The sequence below is a fragment of the Mustela erminea genome, chromosome 14 (assembly GCF_009829155.1).
Source record: "Mustela erminea isolate mMusErm1 chromosome 14, mMusErm1.Pri, whole genome shotgun sequence".
NCBI lineage: Eukaryota > Metazoa > Chordata > Mammalia > Carnivora > Mustelidae > Mustela > Mustela erminea.
The window spans coordinates 74,503,449-74,526,731 of NC_045627.1; the positions used below are offsets into that span (position 1 = coordinate 74,503,449).

General features: G+C 44.2%; 1 protein-coding gene across 4 annotated transcripts in view; it reads left to right on the forward strand.

Annotated features, from left to right (window-relative positions):
- Positions 1–313: 313 nt before the first annotated feature.
- The window catches only part of ACSL5 (acyl-CoA synthetase long chain family member 5), a 45,308-nt gene continuing 22,338 nt past the window's right edge, over positions 314–23,283 (forward strand). Inside the window, exons 1-3 of one of the 4 annotated variants that reach the window (XM_032311865.1) lie at positions 314–436; positions 18,725–18,909; positions 21,658–21,766. In XM_032311865.1, coding sequence (XP_032167756.1) covers positions 18,754–18,909; positions 21,658–21,766 — 265 coding nt within the window. In that variant the 5' untranslated portion in view covers positions 314–436; positions 18,725–18,753. Of the gene's footprint in view, positions 437–2,331; positions 2,832–16,913; positions 17,005–18,724; positions 18,910–21,657; positions 21,767–23,283 lie in introns of those variants that run through there. The other 3 variants (XM_032311864.1, XM_032311863.1, XM_032311866.1) reach the window with 3 other exon arrangements.

Genomic DNA, 23,283 nt, shown 5'->3' on the forward strand with positions numbered 1-23,283 from the left:
GCTTATCCAATTCTTAAAGTTATCGTTTGAGTCAATCAAAGTGCCTTCCCATGTCCTTCTCAACCTCAACTCACGGGCTTTATAAAGGTTTTGCTTGTTAAACATCAGCTTTCGGGGCAGAGGGCTCTTTCTTCTTCTTCCTCCTCAACCCTTGCATAACGATCTCGGTTTTAACCTTTTACCAAATTCTGTGCTTGTCGCTGTTGGAGGTTACTCCAATGTGTTTGAACAGGTAACTTCTACCTTTGAACTTCTATCGCAATAGGTTCAAAGGTTCCAGGGAAGCTTGTGGGTCACTCTTGGGACAGGACGCATTGGCTTCAGATGTGGCCTTGTTGCAGGAGCTGTGGAAGGGGCAGAGGTGTCTGAATGAACCGGTACAGCCAGCCGTGAGGGGGCCTTTTCTGGACGCGGCAAGTGAGTGTATTCTTACAAGGTAAGCTGCAGTAATGCTCCCTACTCTAAAGTTTATACATTTATGGGACAGCTAAGGACGGGGAGTGGGAAGGTGAGATGCAGGTCTCTTCTCCGTCTAAGGGCTCTTTTCCAACGTGAGATTACCCTTGGTTAAGTAGTAACCTCCGCTGACCTGCGTGGAGGCAAAGGAGAAACCAGTTGTAAAGTGGTTGGAAATGTGAAAGCTGGCAGGGGGTAGGTCTGGGAGAGAAAGTTGTTAATTTCACTAAATGGAAACTAACACAGAGTTAAAAGCCTTAACTAAGGGTTAGAGACCGAACCAAGCTGCCTGTCTCCATCTTTCATTCAAAACTTTGTCTGTCAGAATGGTTACAAAGGCTATCTGCCAGCTGCTGATGGCAGCAAATCGCATTTGGAAGGGACTAGGGGAAGGAACCCTTAGTGGACACTGTCTTGGGTGCTGGAGTCTATACTAGGTGTGTGACTGTGTGATCTGCGTTTCCTCATCTACCTGCCACCTTCTGTGAGGCAGGTGGTATTGTTCCCTTATCACAGGTGAATAAGGGGCTTTGGGGCTGTTGACAGCACGCCCAGGACTACCTACCTAGGAGGCGATATGGCTGAGATTAGAGTCCCATCAGTCTGTCCCTCTAGGCTGCTGCCGCCTGATGCAGAATTCTCGTCTGTTTCCAAAATCTTCCATTATCTCCTGAAATCTTGGGAGTGTCCCTTATGTGCACCTAGGATAGAAAAGGAATGCGACTCCAGCTGGACTTTTTAAACGACCGAGGTACTTCTGAACTTGGGCATCCAGTCCTGAAGGAAGACAGGAAAAAAAAAAAAACAGAAAAGTTCCTCTCACTCCAAGCTCTTCATTTAGCTGGTAAAAGAAGCCAGCACTCTGGGTGTTAGAATAGCTGAAACTTGACACCTAGTCCGCTCTGGCTGGAGGGAGCTGCTTCTTAAAGGAATGAGCTCCTGAAACTAAACAAAGCCAAGGTTCCTCCAGCTGTGAGATGACCCAGGAGATATAGATTAGCAAGGTGGCTAACCACCTCTTCCCACACTTGGTCTCTCTTCCATGTCTAAAGTGGGCTCCTGTGAGGCCAAGGGATCAGCTGCCATCTCTGAGATTGCAACATAGCTCACCCTGGCTTTTTTTTTTTTTTCCCCCTAGTTTGGAGGTGTTTAGGACTTCCTCCCTGTAGAGAGAACGAGTCCTAACCTAGCTCTGCTAAAGGGCCAGGACCATGCTGAACTTAACATAAGCCTTTTTGAAGTGACTAAGGCTAGAGAAAGTGTTGCTTCATTCTGGGGTGTTGGTTGTGGGGGCAGGTGGGAGCAAGAGAACTCATGATTTCGGCCTCCAAATTTAGGAAGCTCTCGTGCCCTTCTGTGGTCCCAGCTTTAGGCAAGTCCAGTGAGACTCCTGCAGGTCCTGATCTCCTGCAGACGAATCTCCAGGACACTTCCAGGGGGTCTACACATTCAGAACAATTTTCACAATAACACTAAGAAGCGATTTGCCTTTTCCTGTTACCGGCTCACGCGGGTACAGTGGGTTTTCCAGAAGCTGCAAGACACGGGACCAATCAGACAGGGCGTGGTGTACATGCTTGTCGCCTTCCTTTCAGAGGGTCCCAGTTTTTAATTTGGGGAGGTGAGGGAGGCAGCGGACTAGATTTGTGGTTTATGTTTTAAGGTATGAGAGGGATGAGCTTATAGGTCAGAGGAAAAGAACACAGCCTGTTGGTCTGTGTCTGGTGGTTCCTGACTTGCTTGTTTTGTTGACTTTATTGGAAGTGCCTGGGGACTGAGGCAGGTGGGGGTGGGGAGGCGCAGGGGTTGGAGGAGGGTGACCCCATGCCAGGTGCCCCAGCATCGGGAGGGATGCGAGGGCTGAACTCCCTGCCCTGGGAGTCGAGGGGGGCACCGTGTCCCCTTCCTGGCACAGGCCGTCCGCTTGGGGCTCCTGCAGTTTGTTTGCTTGCTCTGTCTTGGTTTCACGGTAGTCAGACCCTGGAGCAAAAGGTGATTGTGGGCTCCCGGCAGGCTCTTGTTTCAGCCCTAGGGCTAGGGGTTAAGGCTTTGAAAAGGAGCCAGGGCAGCCTGGGCGGCTGCTCTCCTCCTGGCCAGAACAGCTTCCACTTTCAGTTGTGAGAGAAAAACCAGGAAGTGAGGTCCCTGAGCACGTTAGAAAGCCCGGCCATGGCCTGACTCGGGACAGCTCAGGCAGGGCACTGCGGGGGACACTCGGAGCCGTGACCACCTGCCTGCCGGGATGCTCTGAAGCCAGCCGGTCCCTGGAGGAACCGGGGCTGAGGGAAGAGGGCCAGGGATTCTGTGCCAGGAAGAACCCGGAGCCAGGAAACTCCGTTCGGAGGAAGCTCTGAGAAATGCACCCCTCTCACAGGGTAAGGGGAATGTCGGGGGGGGGGGGTATTTAGCAAGGGGTCTGGTGAGCATGGGGCAGAGGCTGAAGGGGCACCCTCACCCCCAGCTTCAGCCCATCTAGAGCCTTCCAGGTCCCTGGCACGTGTCAGTGCTCCGTATCTCTCTCTCTGTGTCTCTCTCCCTCTCTTTCTCTCAGATCTCTAACGGACACCTTTAAACCTTCCTTACCAGAAGGCACAAAGGGAAGGAGGAAGTGGGGGGGGGGTGGATTGGATTTTTTTTCCTTCTCCTGCCTCTCTTGGGGGAGGAGGACTACATGATTTTCATTGTGAACATTGGCTCCTTCTATGGAGAGAGGTAATGAATGAGTGGAGGATAGACAGTTTCTGGATGAACTTAGCTCTGTTTCATGGGTAGAGCCACAAGTTGAATCTCAGACGGACTTCAAGGACCCTCAAAGAGTGAGCTGGAGGAAGGACCTCCCTGGTTGGGGCTTATTACCTTGGGTGGGTATTAATCTGCTGCGTGGTTTGAAAAGGCAGATTGAATCTGGAGCTCTAACATGTAGGTGACTCGTCCTTTCCATCAGCCGCAGAGTCTTAAAAGTAGTGACATTTAATTTTGAAAACGATTGATTTAGTTAAAAAAATTAATGGAATAATTGATTTCACTTGACCCCTCCCTTTCTATTCCAGCATGAGAGTAACTCTGTCGGGGTCCCCTCCAATGGATAAGTATTTGAGATGAACACAGAATAGTCTTGGAAGAGGCAGGGTAAAAATTCTTGTAGGCACCACTTGTGTGCTTGGCACCACGAAGAGAACAAAAAACAAAGGCCACAAATACTTATAAAACAGGCAGATTAAAGAGTTAAATAGATGATATGCAATAAGGTGCAAGGTGGGGGTTCTAGCAAAATGCAAGGTAGGTGTACCCCCAGGTAAACACATTCCAAGTTAATTTAAACACACACACACACACACACACACAGTCCAGTCCAAACAGAATGTTTCCGCCAGATATTTCTCTAGGTCCTGACCTAAAGTAGTCTTCTCCCCCAGGCTATATTCTAACTCCTCGAGGGCAAAAGCACTGACTAGAGCATCAGAGTATCATCCAATGCTTAAGTGCTAAACACACAGTGGGGGCCACAGATTCTATAGGGAGGCTCGGGGTCCGAGAAGGAAAGAAAAGATGGAAGATGGAGCCATGGTCAGCACCAGCTCCAAGAAATGCTCTTAACATTTCCTTAAGACAAGCTTATGACGTGGATGGTTTCACCATGTTAACAGCTGAGGAGGCTCAGAGAAGCGAAGGAGCTTTCAGACAGAGATCCAAGGTGTAGTCCGTGTGCTACTGGAAACCAGGCTGCATCCACTCCTGTGAGGAGTTAGTCTTTCTTCAGATTTCCTAGAAAATCGCATTTGTACAAAGATTTTCCTACATGGGGACCTGGGAAGATACTGAGTTCACTTACGTATTAGTACTTTCAGATGGGGACATTTTTCTAGAGCTGCAAATATGACCCCTTCCATTCATTCACTATTTTCTGTGGGGCAGTGCTAGGACTTTTTTTTGGGGGGGGTGGCGGGTTGAGTTTATCTTTGAATCTTCTAAACAGTCCTGCAAAGCGGGTTCGTTGTTTCACAGATGGGGAAACTGAGTCTTAGCCGTAAAGAAACTGGACATGCTCTGAAAAGATTGAAACTGGGATTTGAACTTTGGCTTCTGTGGTGATGGAGGCAAATTTGTCTCCATTCCAGATGAGTCTAGAGGTGCCTGGGTGGCTCGGTCACCTGAGGGTCCTGCTCTTGTTTCAGCTCAGGTCATGATCTCAAGGTTGTGGGCTGGAGCCCTGCGTCCAGTCTACTCCCCCCCTTCCCCTCCCCCAGCTTGTGCTCTCTCTCTCTCACTGACACACATACAAATAAATAAATAAATCCTAAAAAAAGAAAAAAGAAAAAAAATCCAGGTGAGTCTAGTTTCGTGCCTTGACCAAAGAACTAGAAACCGGGAGAAACCTCTTTTTTAAGAACCCTCCCATTTCAAATCCTTAGAGAAAGCAAGCAGACGGGTGGTGCCAGGGTCGGGAGAGGAATGCAGAGTGAGTGCTTAATGGGCACAGGCTTTCCTTTGGGGGTGACAGAAGTGTTTGGGGACTAGACAGAAGTGGTGGTTGCACAACAGTGTGAATATACTAAATGTGAATATACTAAATGTTCACTTTAAATGATGTTATATGAATCGCACCTGGGGGGGCAAAATCGTCCTACCTCCAGGCAGGTGATCTTGGGCCAGGATCCGGCAGCCACTAAGAAACCAGGAATGAGGATTGTGCTCCCGCCGGTCTCCTATTGTTGGCCAGCAGGTGCACTGACCCTCACTGGGTGTGCAACCCGAGGTGATTTTCAGGCATGATGACCTGTCCCCAGCAGCCCCGAGTCAGCCAGCATTGTTCTTGTCCCACTCTGCTGTAAATGCATGAAGGGCTTTCTCTCCCCAGGGCAACCAGGCATCTGAGTCAAAAGAGGACTCTCTCACTCACTCTTCCCCTGGAAACCTAGGGCCTGAGATGTCTTAAGCTCTTAATGCATGTCTTTTGAATAAATCCATGAGTCTTGGAGTTTGGAAAGCCAAGCAGCCTTGTACAGCTGAGACCAGGTCATGGTTTTGTCCCTCTTCGGGGGAGCTGGTAGCTGATCTTGGGGTCTCCGTGGGTCAGTCTGCCCTATGAGGTGCAAGTTTGTGAGTCCCTGCAGGACAGGATACAGGGGTGGGCTAGGGTTGGAGGAGAGAGCTGCGTCAGAATTAAGGGCTACGCGGTGCCCTCTCCAACAAGACATCCTCTGTTTAAATAGACATCCTCTGTTTAAATAGAAATGAGAAGTTGTTAAGACCTTTGCTTGTAAGCTGGAGGGCAGTTACAGAATGAAGGTCATGATCATCACTTCTCTTTCAGGAAGCCTCAGGATGAAACATCTGATACTTAACAAGGAGTCAGATACTGGGGAAAGTGGGGGCGGAGGGAACCAGTCTTCCCGAGGACATCCCATGTACCTAGCAGTGCACTCGAGGGGAGAGTGTACAGCATCCCTTTTAAGTAGGAACTGTCACCTGTCTCTTCTTGTGTACAGTTGAGGGAAATGGGCGCTCAGTGACATTATGTACCTATTCCCTGCGCCACATGAACGGTGGAACATTGTTCCAGCGCCAGAACAGGCAATGGCCTTGAAAGTTGGCTGCTGGAAATGAGACCGTTGGCAATAAAGCTAATTGTTTGCACTTTGACTCCAGTGACCCCTGACCACTGGCAGACCAGGTGGCAGGAGGGCTGACTCTGCAGTAGCCGAAGCAGGAAGGCTTCTCTCACAACATTGCACATCAGGGCTTTTAGCCTGCGTGGGTGACAGGGGCCTAGCACTTTGTCCACACTATCTCTTTACAAGCTGTCTTATCAAGTCCAGTGGACTTCCGGGACTGATTCTCCTGACCCCACTTGTCCCATCATCTACTCCCTCAGCAACAAGCTTGGGAAACCTTTGGGGGTGCTTCCTGAGTCAAGGTTTTCCTTCGAGTAGGGCTGCTGGGCTGTGGTTTTCTGGAAGCCCCATGGTAGATCCAGGGGGACTGTGTCGATCTGAGATCTGGTGGGATTTGTCACTGCCAGCCACCAGGCTATGGGTGGCTCAGCTGTCCTATGCTATCTTCACAAACTGAGTTAAGAGGCTTTCCATATTTGATGTAATAAGGGTTTTTTCTTAAATATCACTCAGCTCAACTGCAAGGCCTGGCACCACAAGCCTTGCTGGTGTTGGTGAGCTGAAATGACTTCCATCAAAGAGTGTCTCCACCAGCCCTGGGTACTGTCTCCCCCAGCCTTCTTGGAGGCTTTTCCTCCCCCACACCCTTTCAACCAGAGATGGATTCTCAACCTCCATCAGAAACAGCCCTTCACTGTTTCCCTTTCCCAAATAGGATGATTGTCTCATGTTAGTGACTCAAGCCACACTCTACCTCTCCCCCCATATCTCGTGGTTGCCCTCCCCCCCACCTTCCACTTAAGTTTATCTGGCCTACTGTGGTAACTTGTCTCTCCATTGAAAAAAAAAAAAAAGGATGGAGAGTTGCAGGCAACAGTTGAAAAAGAAGGTTTGGTGACAGAGACTCTGGTTAGAATCAGAGTTGGAGACTTAACAGCCATTGGTTTAATTGGTGGGGTCACCCTCCTTAACTGACCTTGGAAATGAAACTGTTGGCAATAAAGTCAGGATCAAAACCCACACATCCTTGAGAGTCTAGTGTTCCATACAGCCTTCATCTACTGCAGTCAACTCTAGGCTCTCCCTCCTTCAGATTTATTAGCTAGCCCCACTTGCTGAATCCTTCTAGAATTGTTCTCAGTGTTCAACAGACCCATAAGCCCCCAGAGAACAAGAGGAATATCTTCTAAGTGTTTGTCCCTCTGTACATGGCAGAATGCTGGGCACACAGATGGTCTAAGACCTTTGTTTGCCTTATTAAAATATGTAAAATTATAAATAAAGTACAGAGAGTCAATATATCTCTTGTCACACATACTTCTCCGGTCCACCAGATGCTCCCAAGTCTGGGGTATATGACATGGTGCATTTGTTTACTAGCTGGGGAATTGGCTTTAGCTCTTTAGTAGACTATGAAGTCTGAGTGTGATATATGAGCCTGGTACGTAGTATATGCTAATGCTTGCAGAATCGGTGGCCCTTGAGCTCATTCAGGTCGAGCTATATAGTGTTGCCCATGCCAGGGCACGAAGCTTCTGGCAGTGGCATTTCTGTGGAGGGGTCAGCCCCCTGTGGATAGGAGCACATCATGTCACCACGAGACTGAATTCCGCAACCTGTTTCCTTCAACAGATACCTCTCTCCACTTCCCTTCTCTGAGCTTGTGCCACTGGTGAATGAACAGGGCAAGTGACTCACTGGCACCCAGTGGATTTCCCACTGTACCTCAGGCACCATGTTGGGTGCAGTAGAATTTGAAGGCTAAGAGGCAGCCTCTGACTGGGAACCCCCATGGCCAAGGTGTCCACGGAGTCACAGGAAGCTTCCCAAACCCAAGGATAGAACTGATCCTGCTCTGATTTATACAGCCCTCCTGAACTCTGGTTCCTGGAGATTTCCCCATGGGGTTCAGCAACAAAGATCTTACTGATGCTTATGCACCAAAGACCTCATGTTTTATGGTATGCTTGCCTGCGGGCCAGGAATCCTGTTTCAAGCCTAGCCCTTTCCCGTCTCCCTGCCAGCTGCCTTACAAATTGGAGTTTTGGGGTATGGCCTAGCAGTTGGGCTGGGAGAGCAAGATGTGTGATCTTGAGAATGCTTTCTTGTTTTATTAAGCACTCATGGAACCCTCTGGGTTTTAAGAGATCTCCTTCAGTAATGCCATCTTCCTGCCCTGTCCTGCATGATCCTGTGGAGATAAAGGGGTCCTTTCTCATCTGCCTGGGGACATTGCCTAGTGTGTATACCACAGAGTGTCCTGGGTGCCGGTCCCCAGATGGACAGAGATGGTGCTGTGCCCAGTAGCTTAACACTGCTTTGCTGGAGAAGGCTAATATAGGCAGTGGCCTGTCTGAGCACCTAGGGTGCCCTCTTATGACAGCCTCTCTTCTCGGCTCCTTGCAGTAAGTGTCGAAAGATGACCTTTGAGGCCCTGTTTGCCCTGGTGATCCAACATTTACCTTTGCTCTAGCTCTTTAACTGCTAAAGAAATGAATGAAAACCTACCGCCAGAGCTGCTGTCCAAACCGGCTTGCTCTGTGGCTGAAAGCATTGCACACAATGTGAGCACTTGAAAAGGCCACATGTGTTGAGTGTGGCTTTGGTGGTGGGAAGGCTGCACTTGCAGAAATGGAGCTGAGGCTGTGTTCTTGGGTGCATTCACACGAAATGCCGCCAACCAAGGTGACGAAACTTTCTAAGTCAGCTGCCTCTGTCAGAGGTAGGGTGATTTGGAGTTGGTTTTTATGTTCATTTTTTTTTGAAGCATGCATATTTCAGATTAAACCGTGTATACTCTTAAGTTATCTTCTCAATGAGGCCTACTTGAAACCTGATCCCCCTGCTAGCCACAATCCTCTTTCCTGATTCTATTTTTTAAAACTTCCGTATACTATATAAGCTCATAATTGTTCAGACTTGTTATCAAACTCGCCAATAAAATACAAACACCCAAGGGGGGGGTGGGTTTCATTGGGAGATCCCCAGCACCTGGAATGATGCCAATATACAGTCAAGCCCTTAAATATCTTTGGGTGAATTATTGAATATTCAAAACTTTCTAGAAAATCCATTAATGATTTCTCCTCTTCCATCTGTCTTTTCCTATGAGGAATATACTTCCAGAAACACAAAAACATACACATTTGTCCAAGTGGTTTTTTTGTTTTCTTTCTATTTGGCGATTTATCATAGAGCTCTTTCCACATCGGTACCACTGATAAGAATAAAGCAGGTCTGCTTTATTCTTTCTGCCTGCCAAGAGTGCCACCGTGTAGACATGCTATAATTTATGGCTAGTCTGCCAAGGGAGGCTTTCCTGGTCTCCGGCATATAAGCAATCCTATAGAGGTTAATGACAATGAACATAAGACCAAATGTCTGGGCCTATACACCAGGCGCTCTTCTAAGTACTTTACAGGCACATTAACTCATTTAGTCCTGAGGAAGATATTATTATTGTTAGTCTGCAAACAAGAAACCACATAGAGGTTATCTAACCCAGGTCACAAAGAAGCTGATCACACAGGGTATGAACCCAAGTATTCTGACTCAGAGCCCCACCCTGAACCAATATCTTACACAGCCATTTGGGATGTATTTTACTGAATACTAAAATATTCACTGATTTTTTTGTTTGTTTGTTTTGATTTTGTTTTTTAAGATGTATTTATTTATTTTTTTATTTGACAGAGAGAGAGCACAAATAGGCAGGGCAGCAGGCAGAGGAAGAGAGAGACTCAGGCTCTCTCCACTGAGCAGGGAGCCCGATGCAGGGCTCGATCCCAGGATCCTGGGACCATGACCTAAGGTGAAGGCAGCTGCTTAACTGACTGAGCCACTCAGGCACCCCTGAACTGATGTTTTTCTACAGGAAAAGTTACTCAAAGGTCATTAGGCCAAAGGGCACACATTTTAAATTGTGGTAGAAGGCAACGGGCGCATGTCTAAGGGGCTGCACCAAATTTACGTTTCCCTGATTAAGAGTGCATTTTACACGATTTTCTCATTGCCAATCTCGTGGGTGGGGAGAAGACCTTTTCTTTAAATTTGCAACTTTTAAAACTACTCGCAAAGATGAGGGAATGGGACTTTGACACAGGCTGAAATCCTGCTGTGGGGCTCCAAGGGCCACCTCCATATGCCAGAGCAGCCCTTGAAAGGCACTCAAGAAAGAAATGGGAGGAGTAGTGTAGCTTCCCTCTGCCTCCTCTTGTCCTTCTGGTCACCACCAAGAGCATCTCCAGCCACAATCTGTTTTCGCTGTGAATGTTCTAGTCATGACCTTTGGGTTTTTTTTTATTGTGTTGTGTTTTGGTTTTCATTGACTTCGGAGTTTTCCTTATTGAGGAAATGAGCTCTTTAGACAGGCAAAGGATTTGATACTTGCCCCAGTTTATCTTTGTCTCTGGTATTTTTCCTGCAGGGCAAATATTTTTTTAAAAATTTTATGGCTCAAACTTGCCAGGGTTTCCATTTATTGCTCCTAGGTTTTGTGCCTGTCTTGAATCTTCCTCACGTCAGGATTATAAAAAAAATTTCCCCAAATACTCTTAGGGTTGTCCTTGTTTTATATTTAAGTCTTTGATCCATCCCGAACTTATTTTTATTGTAGGAATAAGACAGTAGTAATCCGCTTTATGTCTTCTCTCTGAATGGCTAGCCAGTTGTCTTGACACTTTTATTTAAGTGAAAAAAAAAATCTGTCCTTATTGGAAATGCAATCTAGTATATGATAATATATCCACTGGGATTTTCAGGTTTATTTTGTTACATAGTTTTATCTATCACAACCAATGGAAAACTTCTCTAGCTCTATGGAAGCAAATTTGGTAATGTTTAACTCTGTCCTCCTACCCCCAATTCCTATTATTTTTCAAAATTTTTCTGACTCTTTATAATGAGCTTTGTTTTTCTGGGTGAACCTTAGAATTAACTTTTTAAATCCCAAATCATTCCCTTTGGTCTTATTAAAGTTGTATTAAATGTTTGGGTATATTTAGGAATATGGGGTCCCCTTGACTATTTGGAGCATGATTTGCAATTTTCAAAGCTTATTATGTCCCTTAGATCTGAACTTTTTAAAACAACTCTACACATTTATTAATATGCTACTGTGAATGACATTTCCCCCATTATTTTTGAATTAGTTATTTGCTTGAAATCAAGGAAAGCTATTGACTTTGTGGCTACTGATTTGTTAACTGGTCACCTTACTGGTTATTTCATGGCTTCTAATTGCCTCTTCTTTCCTTAGAGGGTTTTTAGGATTTCCCTCTCAGCTGTTTTTTTAAAATTGGAAATATGACAACATATTTTATTTTGGATAGAACTAACTGCTGACCCTTTTGAACTTTGGATTATTTTATTTTATTTTATTTATTTTTTATTAACACATAATGTATTTTTGCTTCAAGGGTACAAGTTTGTGAATCATCAGTCTTACACAATTTACAGCACTCACCATAGCACATACTCTCCCCAGTGTCTATCACCCAACCACCCTATCCCTCCCCCTTGAACCCCACCAAACCTCAGTTTATTTCCTGAGATTAAGAGTCTCTTATGGTTTGTCTTCCTCCCCAGTCCCATCTTGTTTCATTTTTTCCTTCCCTTCCCCCCACCCCTGCCCCACCTCTCAAATTCCTCATATCAGAGAGATCATATGATAATCATCTTTCTCTGATTGGCTTATTTCACTCAGCATAATACCCTCTAGTTCCAACCAAGTCACTGCAAATAACAAGATTTTGTTTTTTTGATGGCCGCATAGTATTCCATTGTATATGTATACCACACCTTCCTTGTCCATGTTGATGGACATCTAGATACTTTCCATAGTTTGGCTACTGTAGACATTGCTGCTATGAACATTTGGGTGCACATGCCCCTTCAGATAACTACATTTGTATCTTTAGGGTAAATACCCAGTAGTTCAATTCCTGGGTCATAGGGTTGCTCTATCTTCAACTTTTTAAGAAACTTCTATACTGTTTTCCAGAGTGGCTGCATCATTTTAAATGGCACGAGGAGTTAAGACTTGCCTTTTTTTTTTTTTTTAGGAGTCAATGCTTTTCCATATCCAGGTTTTCTCTGTTAAAGCTTTGTGAAATGGATAATCATTTCAAATTATGTTATCTTTTATTTCTTAATAGAAGAAAACTATATTTGATGCAGAAGAGTAAACTGGTGCAAGAAAAAGTCAAAAGTCCTTAGTCCCAGGGTCTGAGGAAATTGGGTGAAGGGTCTTACAATGGAAGGTCTATCTGTTTCATGTTTGTTGCATTCATTAAGGAAAAGGCTATTTTCATAAGGCTGCCAGTTTGTAATGTTCTTTGGATCTTTTCTCATTACTTTGGAATTTTTCTAGAAATATTGGTGATGTGGTTAAGATCTGAAATTGAGGCTTCCTAAGTTGAGGGCAGCAGGAATTTAGGGGGCTGGGTTGGTGACTTAGGACCCAATTAAGAAGGCCAGACTTTCATATACAGCCTTCTAAATCACACACAGGCCCCTTTGGAGTCATTATGAGTTATGAAGCCTTGAAACCTAGTCTCTAAGAGAAAGCACATCATTCGGTACAGAAGAACGTGTTAGCCAGCTGAGTATAAGAACCTGGGGACTCTGATCTCTTTTTTAATGAGCTCTCTATCACCACAGACTGAGCCCATACATGCAAGGGAACAGAGAAACCAATTAAATCTAAATTAGGATAACTAGAAGGTAGATTTTTTTCCCCCCGAAAGCTCATAAATGAAATTTATGTCTCATTTTTGCACAGAAAACAATGAATTCTTCAGGCCTAAAAATGAAGATAATTTGCCTTATGGTTCTTTGAATTCCAGAAGCCTAGGGTAACCATAATTATTTATTTCTAGGCTGGATTTCCCGCTCACTATTGTAAATGGCTTCATTCGATAAGATTGATCCTGTATTTTCTTTCAAGCTCAGAGGATTATACTCCTCCTGAGTAGTCCTTGATCTGTGTTAGAAATACATCCTTTTCCCCCTCTTCCTTCCCTAACCCAGTGCTGTGGTAAATATCGATTTGGGAGTGCCCATCTCAAGATTGGCTAGAGTGACTTTGGATGATATAAGGTTTGGGAGCTTAGGAATGGGAGCTTTACTAAGGGAATAACTAAGAGATGAACAGAGTATTTAAGACAGACAATTCTGAATCAGAAAACTGGTAATTTTTTTTCAACAATTGCTGATTGAAAGCAAACTATGTGCCTGGCATGGTGTAGGCATTGGAGACATAGGTGAACAAAACAAAATCCCTGTTCTGATTAGAACATCGGTTCAGTAGAGGCAACAGATGATAAGGGAGCTGGTGTATTTCAGAGAGCGAACAGTGTCGTGGAGAAGAGAAAAGAAGATTCTGTGATAGTGATTGGAGTGGAAAGGGCCATATCAAATAAGGTGATCTGAGAGAGTCTCTGAAGAAGTGACATTTCAGTTGAGACCCAACCTGTAACACACAACCATTTCAGATCTGGGAACAGAGTTTCAGACAAAGGGAAGAGCAGACACAGAGGCTCAAAGGGAATTGACTTATGGTTAGAGAGCTGAATACATGTCGGAGAAATAAAATCTTTCTAAGGAAAGTGACTACAAGACAAGCATTATTTGCAGGCTAAAGGGATAGCCTGAAAGCTTCAGAGCAATAAACATAGTTGACCAAAAACTAGAGTAGTAGAAGGGTCCATGTAAGGACTTCATTCAAAGAAAATGAGACTTAATGAAAAAATGGTGGCCCAGATCCTCAGAGCTGAATATGGAGTGATCCAAACCTAGACACTGAGGCTGGTCCTGGGAGCCGGCAAGCAGGGGTTAAGGCAGAAGGTATCCTTCAGCCAGCTTGGGAATTAAATGTGTTGGGGCCTAGGAGATGACTGACTGCATCCTTCCAGGGGAAGGACTGGGACAAAGGGACATCCTGGTGTATAGGGGCTATGGCATGTCTCTATCATCATATTCAAAAGCAGAGGAGGTTTTCCACCTGGGGCCATCGTAATGTGCAGTGTGGCCTGTACAGCCATCCTTAGATGACCTGGAACAGGAGCTCCCATGTACAGTGTAACACAGCTTTACCACCATTGCACTTTCCCCTACCCCATTCTTTCCCAAATAACAACATGGCGGGAGGAGGAAAAGCCACCACATCAATTGTTTGCTGGAGGCTCTGTGAAATGCCCAAACCAGAACTGTAGCTGAGGTTCATAAGACACGTGACAAAAGAGATGGTGGCTTTTCTTCTCATTTACTTGAGTGCATCCAGAAGTGTTAATAGAGTCTAGAGTTTAGAATTCTAACCAGAGCTTCCTAAATCCAGTAGTGGTGGAGCCCAAAGGTTGTACCAACTCTTGGGCCCTCAACTTCTCCCAACTGAGCAGTGAGAGAGTGACCTGATGCCTGGTTGCAAACCCTTTCTGACTCTTGCATCAAAAGGTTCAAAATATATGTATGTGTTAAAAAGCCTATCAAGATAGTAAAAAAATCACTATAGAATGGGAGAAAATATTTGCAGATTATGTATCTGATAAGGGACTAGTATCCAGAATATATAAAGAGACCAAAAGACAAACCTCCCAACTTAAACATGAGCAAAGGGCTGTAACAGACCTTTCTTCACAGAAGAAATACAAATGATCAACAAGCCCATGAAAAGTTGCTTGACATCATTAGTCATTAGGGAAATACAAATCAAAACCACAGCAAGATGCCATTTCATACTTACTAGGATAGCTATTGCTAGTAATAATAGTAGCAAAACCCCAGAAAATAGCAGGTTTTGGTGTGGGGTACTAAGAAACCAGAATCCTCTGTGTTGTTCTTGGGAATGTAAAAAGGTACAACTGCTGTGGAAAACAGTTTGGTGGTTCTTCAAAAGGTTGAATGTAAAATTACCATGTGACCCAGTAATTCCATACCTATATATTTACCTTAAAGAACTGAAAATAGGTATTCAGAACAAAATCTGCACGCAAATGTTCATTGCACTGGTCACCATAGCCAAAAGGGGAAAACACCCCCAATATCTATCAGCCAATGAACAAATCAGTAAAATGTCTTTCCACGCAGCGGAATGTTCACTCAGCCCTAAGAAATGAAGCACTGACATATGCTATAACATGGATAAACCTTGAAAATGTTATGCTTAGTGAGAAAAGTCAGACCCAGAGAGTCACATATTGCATGATTCCATGTATATGAAATATTAAGAATTTGTCAGAAATGATTCAGATAGAAACAAAGCTAATGGTTGCCAGGGGCTGCAGGGAGGAGAGGGTAAGTACTTAATGGGCACTTGGTTTCCTTTTGGGGATGAAACTGTTTGGGACCTAACTAGAGGCAATGGTTGTACAACATCATGAATGTACTAAATGCTACGGAATTGTACATTTTAAAAATGGTTAATTCTACCTCTGTGGATTTCATATTCATATTTTCAATTAAAAAAAATATGGGGAAGCAGAAAGGAACCATCTGAAATTCTGTACATGATCGTATTTGAACTGATTACTTAATTTGCCATTGCAAATTGCTATTTTAGTTGTCAAGTAGACACATCCTTCAGAGTCTTCTGCTAATAAAATCCCTTGCCAGTGTAAGCAAGGTATTTCATTCTCCTGACACTGCCCACCTGACATTTGTAAGTATCTCCCTTGTCTGTTTCAGAGTAGACCCTCTCATCACTCTTGTGGGTAGTGTACTGTAACAGGTCTAAAAGGGAGGGCACAAGAACTGACAGACCATGGCCCAGAGTAAGCCGGATGTCTTTCTGTTTGTCTCATACCAGACTTACTAACTGAGCCAATAGTTAAAACTGAGGTTTCACAAAAATTCAGTGTTCTAGATTTTCCAGGGAGAAAAAAATCTGATGGTCTGGTGATCCTGGGCTCCCATTACCGAGCGGTAACAGTCAGTGGGGTGATAGCAGGTGCTGCCTTTAGACTGGTCATGGGTTCTCTCCCCGTCTTCCCTTCCCTTCCTGCTCCCTGCTGGGCTCCTCAACCCCTCTCCTCCTTACCACCCCCTTCAAACACCAGTTTCACCTTGAGACCTTCTTTTGAAGACATTGTTTGCAAAGTCCCTTATTTTTTTTATTATTTATTTATTTGACAGATATTTCATTTATTTATTTATTTTATTTATTTATTGACAGATTTATTTATCTGACAGACAGACAGTAAGTCGGCAGAGAAGCAGGCAGAGAGAGAGGAAGGGAAGCAGGCTTCCTGCTGAGCAGAGAGCATGATGTGAGGCTTGATTGCAGGACCCTGAGATCATGACCTGAGCCAAAGGCAGAGGCTTAACCCATTGAGCCACCCAGGCACCCACAAAGTCCTTTATTAAAATGTAAATCTGCAAGAAGATAGCAAAAATTCTTAGTGTGACAATTTGTTCCCACAGACTAGAAGGGGAGTGAAGGTAAGAATCTCTTAATTTGAAGGTGTGATTAGGACAGAGGAGAGACTCCCAGATCAGAAGATACTGCCAGGCTGAGGGAAAGGGCTGGGTGTGTAGGGTGGGCAGCACCAAGCAGGTTTCTCCTCCTTTGAGCGCCTGCTACCCACTCTCAATTTCACAATTTCCCCTGGGGCCGCCCTGTTCCCCACCTGGCGAACAACAAAGTCCTACACGACTGGCTCTTGAACACATTCTGTCTCCTGGACATGCCACTTCACCACACTAATCCAGGTGAGGCTGGATTCCAAAATTCCCAGTTCAGAATCCTGGCAGGTGGTCACAGTAGCTCCTATTATTAGGTAACCTAGCCCTTATGGGGCCTCGCATTTGTTTTTGTTGTGTCTTCTTTTTCTTCTCCTAAACACAATGTGGAAGAAACCAAGGAGTGGGGGACAGTCATCCCAGTCTGTGGAAGTTCAGCTTTCCTCCATAAAATGGAAAGGGACGGCTCCAATTTCAGGTAATAACCTGTCACGGAGCGGAAGAATGCTAAGATGACTGACAGACCCGTTCCAGTTCCCACACACATTTCCCAGGCCCCCCACTAGCCTTTGTTAGGATAGAGGGAAGTATGTGTCTTCATGGAGAAAGTTCGAGATGCCGGCTAATGGCAGTGGCCCCAAAGTTCTCAGGCAGCTATGATCTTGTTCTTATCGAGCTCTTTATCAGGCATGCTTTGCTCTCTAGGTTTTAAGTAGGAACGTTTGGCCTCCTCTCTGAGATATTTTTCTATAGGGCACTGTGATGAACTTTGAAAAACACAACTTCTGAATTTCCTTTGCTGTTGTCTATAAGGTTCCAGACAGGTTCAGTCTCCTTGAACTCTGTAGCTAGACTCGTGAGGAAAGAGGAGCTGTGATTTTTGTAGCTTTCAGTGGGGGAAGCAACAGTGGGAAATGGTGACTGAACTTGGACAAGTTGCATTACCCCTGGGAGCTTCAATTTTTCTCATCTCTAAAATTCTACTTCATGACATTGGTTGGATTTAAATTCCATGATCCATGCACACAGCCCAGTCTGAAAGCAGTTTGGGGCAAGAGTTGGAAGAGATGGCCTCCGCCAGAGGAAGTTCCTAGGACCTGCCCGTATACTAGTTCCTGCTACTAGAGCAGTTTGAAGCTGAAATTTGCTGGAAACTACAAGAAAATCTGGGTTGGGGAAAACCTTTGTGGTGTCAGTTCCTTGACCTCTCTTCCTGGCCTAAACCTTCAATGTTCACTTGCTACCATGGGTCAGGTCCATTCTCCAATACTCTTCCTGTGAACCTGGCCAACGTTGCCTCCAGTAAAAATGGTTTCTCTGGAGGAGATGACATTGGACAAACAAAGCAAGCTGACAGGATGTTCCTCACTGAGACTCTCCCAGTGCTTCAAAAAAGAAAGCAATGAGCAAGGCACATCTGAGCAGCAGGAAATGTCCTTCATGCAGAATGCTTGATTTTTAAACTCTCTTGAGTCACCTCTACAGATGTTCCCTTTTCTGCTTTATACTAGAGAAATCCAGGCGGAACAGTCCTTCCTGGTGCTCTTGGCCTGGGCAGGGGAGGGTCTCTAGAGTGCCTAGCTTAGCCTAGATCTGACTACCAGCTTAGCCTGGATCCAGAAGGGTTTCTTCTAGGCCCCATGGGCCAAAAATAAAAGGGCAGTAATTTCTTCTCTCTCTCTCTTTTTGTAAGATTTTGTTTATTTGACAGAGAAAGAGAGACAGAGAGAGAACACGAGCAAGGTGAGTGGGAGAGGGAGAAGCAGGCTTCCCCCTGAGAAAAGAGTCTGACGCAGGACATGATCCCAGGACCTTGGGATCATGACCTGAGCCAAAGGTAGACGCTTGATGACGGAACCACCCACGTGCCCCAGAAGGGCAGTCATTTCATAAAATTGTTGAGCAAACGATTAACTTGTTTCCTTTGATCCTTCCTTTGTCCTTGTGGGAGGTCAGTCAAGTCACAGGAGTAGAGAATGCATTCTATGATTTCCAACATTGCTAAAACAAACAGTAATAGAAATTCTTTTGCTAGAGAAGGCCAGCCCTGTTTTCTTGGAGGGTTAGAGGTCTGTGTATGTGTCTGTGTGTGTGTATGGGGGGGGGGGTCCCTTTATAAACACAGCTATCGAGTAAAAATTTCAGCCATTTCCTCTAACTTTCTTTCCTCTTTTTTTTTTTTTTTTTTTTTTTTAAAGGCTTGAACTTCCTGCTGCTATCCACAAAGATGCTTTTTATCTTTAACTTCTTGTTTTCCCCACTTCCAACCCCGGCACTGGTCTGCATTCTCACCTTCGGAGTTGCCATCTTCCTGTGGCTGGTCAGTAGACCTCAGCCAGTCTTGCCTCTTGTGGATTTGAACAACCAGTCAGTGGGAATTGAGGTAACTTGCCAATCTTCTTTTTAGTTTGCTCAAGCACGAAGTGTAATTCAAAACCTTGGGATAACTTGGGAAGAGGAACGGATCTAGGGTGAGAAAGTAAGCCATTTAGGTTAGCAATCACCAGAAGATCTATGAATTTGGACTTCAGTTACTGGCGTACTTTGCTTTGTAATAAAAATGAAACCACAGGTAGGTTTTATGAAGCCAATAATCAAGATCAAGGTTGGTAAACTATAGCCCATGGGCAAAATCCACCTTTTTATGAGCAACTAGCCAGCGAAGAATGGTTTTCACATTTTTATAAAGATACATTAAAAAAAAACAAAAACAAAAAAGAAAAGCAGTTCATGTGTGCTCCACAGAGCCCGAAGTTTTTCCTATCTAGCCCTTTACAGAGAAATTTTGCTGACCCATGATCTAGATGATAGAGCCAGTGCTTTGGGGGTAGGAGAACGTTTTCATTAAAATACCCAATATCTGAGAAGGATAAAGAAGTTATTTCCTTGAGTTAAATTCTGGCTTTGAGTTAATATCCAGTCTTAAAACTGGTGGAAGTTGAAGTGGTATTTTCCCCCTCAATTCCCTGACTTTCAGGAAATCAGCTTCCTACATCTTCAAGCAAAGGGAAAGCTTCCAGAATGTTCTTTTATCATCTTTCATGTCCAGTCCTTTGCAGAGAAGAGAGCATTTCTGTTCCTTTATAAGGCTCACCTCTTCTGATCTTTTCAGGAACTTCCTTCCTCTACCCCGGAATCTTACTCCAAGTTGTATCCACTCTCCACCACCAACACTTTTTTGGGAGGTTGTTTTCATGGTTTTGGTTGGCTTCTTCTTTGCGTTGATCCTGCTCCTTCAGTACCACCTCCTTTCAATCTTCCTTTTTTCTTTAAGAGTAACCTGTTGATTTCCTTTCCTGAACTTCAGCCCACTGAGATCTGACCTTTACTCTGACCATCCCCCCAAACTCCTATGGGTCACTCATGACCTAACTTTGAATTTCAATGATTTCTCCTTCAGCCTTCTTCTTACTTGACTTGAGAATTCTTCTCTTAAAACTCCTTTCAAACTATCTTTCAATGAGGTTTCTTCCTAATTCCAAAGTGGTCTTTGTCACTCAGCTTCTTTTCTCCCCTCATCTAGAGTTTCATTCTCACTTTCTCAATTCCCTGAGGCAGGGTTTGGCAAACCTGTGCTGACCAGACAGTGAATTATTCAGGTTTTGCAGACCATGTGGACTCTCTTGCAACTACTCAACTCTATTGTTGTAACATGAAGACAGTATGTTCCATGCTGTTGAAAGCAGCAGACAATACATAATGAATGAGCACACTGTGTTCTGATAAATCTTTATTTGTAAAAGCAGGTGACAAGGCAGCTCTGGTCCTAGATGATAGTCTGCCAATCCCTGTGAACTCCTCCGAGCTGAAAAAAATCCCTCCTCTCTCATGGCTTAGAATTGTACCTAAAATGTTACAGCACCCAAATCTGAATTTCTAGTTCTGATCTCTCTCCAGTACCAGACTATCTCAGTGGCACTCAAGCTCAACAAGTCTCTTTATTGGATGTCTTACACACACACACACACACACACACACACACACACACAACTTTCCTATTTCCCCTCCTGCTCTATCTCAGTTAAATGCATCTCTTCTCATTGAGTCTGAATCATCTTTCCTTCTTCTTTCTTCCTCAGCCCATCTACGTAAACAAACAGTAAGACACTATCTTCCTTTTCTAGACGGGGAACTCCATTGTTGACACCTTGACTTAATGTGACATCTAGAAATCTTCCCTGATGCGCTAGACGAAGCTCTCACTGTGTTATGTTACCCTGTCCTTCTTTAGATAAGGATCTCAGTAGTAAGTTACATTTTTGAATATTTATTTCACTGATGCCTAGTCCTCTCTAGACTAACTTGCGCGAGGGTCAGACCATGTTGTAGCTCGTCTTGCTTCCCCAGGATCCTCATCAGGACCTGATCCTGTAGTTCCAGCTGATTTATCTAGGCACATCTGTAGCTACTGCCTCTTCCTCTGATACCCTGCTCTCTACAGGACTGTCAGAGGCCACCCACCAGACTCTGCAATGTATCTTTTCATCTCTGTGTCTTTATTCAGGTTCCTCCTTCATTCTGAATTGTTCTTCTTTCCCTCCCCTCTACCAAACCATAACTTTCTGGTAAATGCTTAGTTATCTTCTAAGTCCCCATGAAGTATTATTTCTTTGCCACCTTTCTACTTAATACAGAATGGGTAGCATGACCAGCTCCCAGAATGTACGCCTTCATTACAGCATGTACATCACAATATTTTAGTTGTGTGTTTGTCCTTTTCACCCCACCTCCACTCCAAAGTCTCTCACTCATGAGATGTTGATGGACAAAGATTTGGTCATAACTCACTTTGTGTCTATAGCATTTGTTGCACTGTGTTGGCACATAGTATGTGCTTGGTAGATGTTTAAACTGGGTATGATCTTTACAACATAAAACCATACTATTATCTCTCCTCTCTCCACATGTGTATGTATGTTTGCCTCTAGGGGTTGGGGGAGATTGCCAAAAACATAACTGTGACAGTCACTGGGTTTCTACAATGTAAGGATACTACAATTTGGGGATTTAAAAATTAATTGAATAATAAAGAGCTCAATGTTCAGGATTTATGATCTCTTCAATTCAATATAAGGGTTTGGAAAGGGTGGAAGAGAGTCAGGCTTGGCCTCAACTTGGTCTTGTGTCCTAGGGTGGGGCACGGAAGGCCGCTAGCCAGAAGAGCAATGAACCACTATCTTACTACTACTCAGATGTCAAGACAATGTATGAAGTTTTCCAAAGAGGACTTGCTGTGTCTGGTAAGCCTGGCAGTCTAACCTCGACTGCAAGAAGACGGAGGTGGGGATCTCATAGCTTACACTTCTCTCCTGTCTCACTTCTTAAACCCCAGTGGTAGTCTCAAGGCTGATGTACCAAAGGTAGGGGATGTAGCAGAGTATCAGCACCGGTGTCGGAAACAGTGTAGAACAGACTTGCATTGGAAACCCAGCTCTTCCATTTCCAGGTGTGTGACCTGGTGCAAAATTGCTTTGCCCTTCTGGATCTGTCCCTTAATACAAGGAAGACTTCCCTGTCACATTGGTAAAGATCTGATAATAATGTGGAGGAAGGTGTTTTGATTAACTCACTGGTACCTTATATTTGTTCAGAAACAGGACTTAATATAAATGCAGTTCCTTGCATTTATAGATGTAGAATCCAAGCCAGAATTAGCACTCAGGGCTCCTGACTTCTTACCTTGTCCTTAACACTAATGCTGGTCCATGCCCATAGTCTTTAGGACCGCAGAAAGCAATGATGTTTTGGACTTCCTTAGAAAGGTGACTACGTGGACTTTGGCAAGTTCATTTGGAACTTATCAAGGCTCAATACTTATATCTGTATTACTGAACACAACGTGAGGTGCGCTAGTTTCCTTTCAAAATCAACCAGCTTATACTTCTCCCTGTACCTTCTTTATATATCTATATCTATGTATGTATGTATGTATGTATGTGTGTGTGTGTGTGTATATACACACATATATATTCTGTCCAAACATAAGTTTGCCTGTGTGACTTTTTAAAAAAAGATTTTATTTACTTATTTGAGAGTAAGTGAGAAAGAGCATGAGCCAGGGGGGAGGGGCAGAGGGAGAGGGAGAAGCAGGCTCCCTGCAGAGCAAGGAACCTGATGTAGGGCTCGATCCTAGGACCCTGGGATCATGACCTGAGCTGAGGGCAGATGCTTAACAAACTGAGCCACCCAGGTGCTTTTGCCTGTGTGAATTCTCCCTTGTTCCCTTCTGCCTTTTCACTGTGACAATATTTACCAGCCAACTCCTGTCAAGTACCAATGCATCAAGCACTACACACATCCTAGCTGCTTAACCTCCCCTAAACCTTAAGGATTAGCTGTTATTGCCTCTACTTTTAAAAAATGAGGAAACAGACACTCAGAGGTTCAGGAACATTCCAAAGGCAACAGAACTAGAAAATGTTGTAGTTGATATTGAAATCTATCTAATTAGATTGTTCTATTTTCAGTCAGCTCTGAAGTGTTTTATAAAAGTATTTGTTCCTCCAGACAAAGAAAGGTTTATTGTAAAGAAAACTTCTATATGAAGGCTCCAAGTGGGACCATACTTGGTATTTATGACTCTAAATCAGTGCTTATTTAGACTTCCATACAAATTACAAGCAATAACCAAACCATCCATTAGTTTCTTTCCTGTTCGGCAACCTAAGACACTATATGGCTAATATAACAAACTTGCCTTTGGAATTTTCTATTTTTCAAAATTTCCTTCATTGAATTTTCTTTCTTGTGTCGTTAC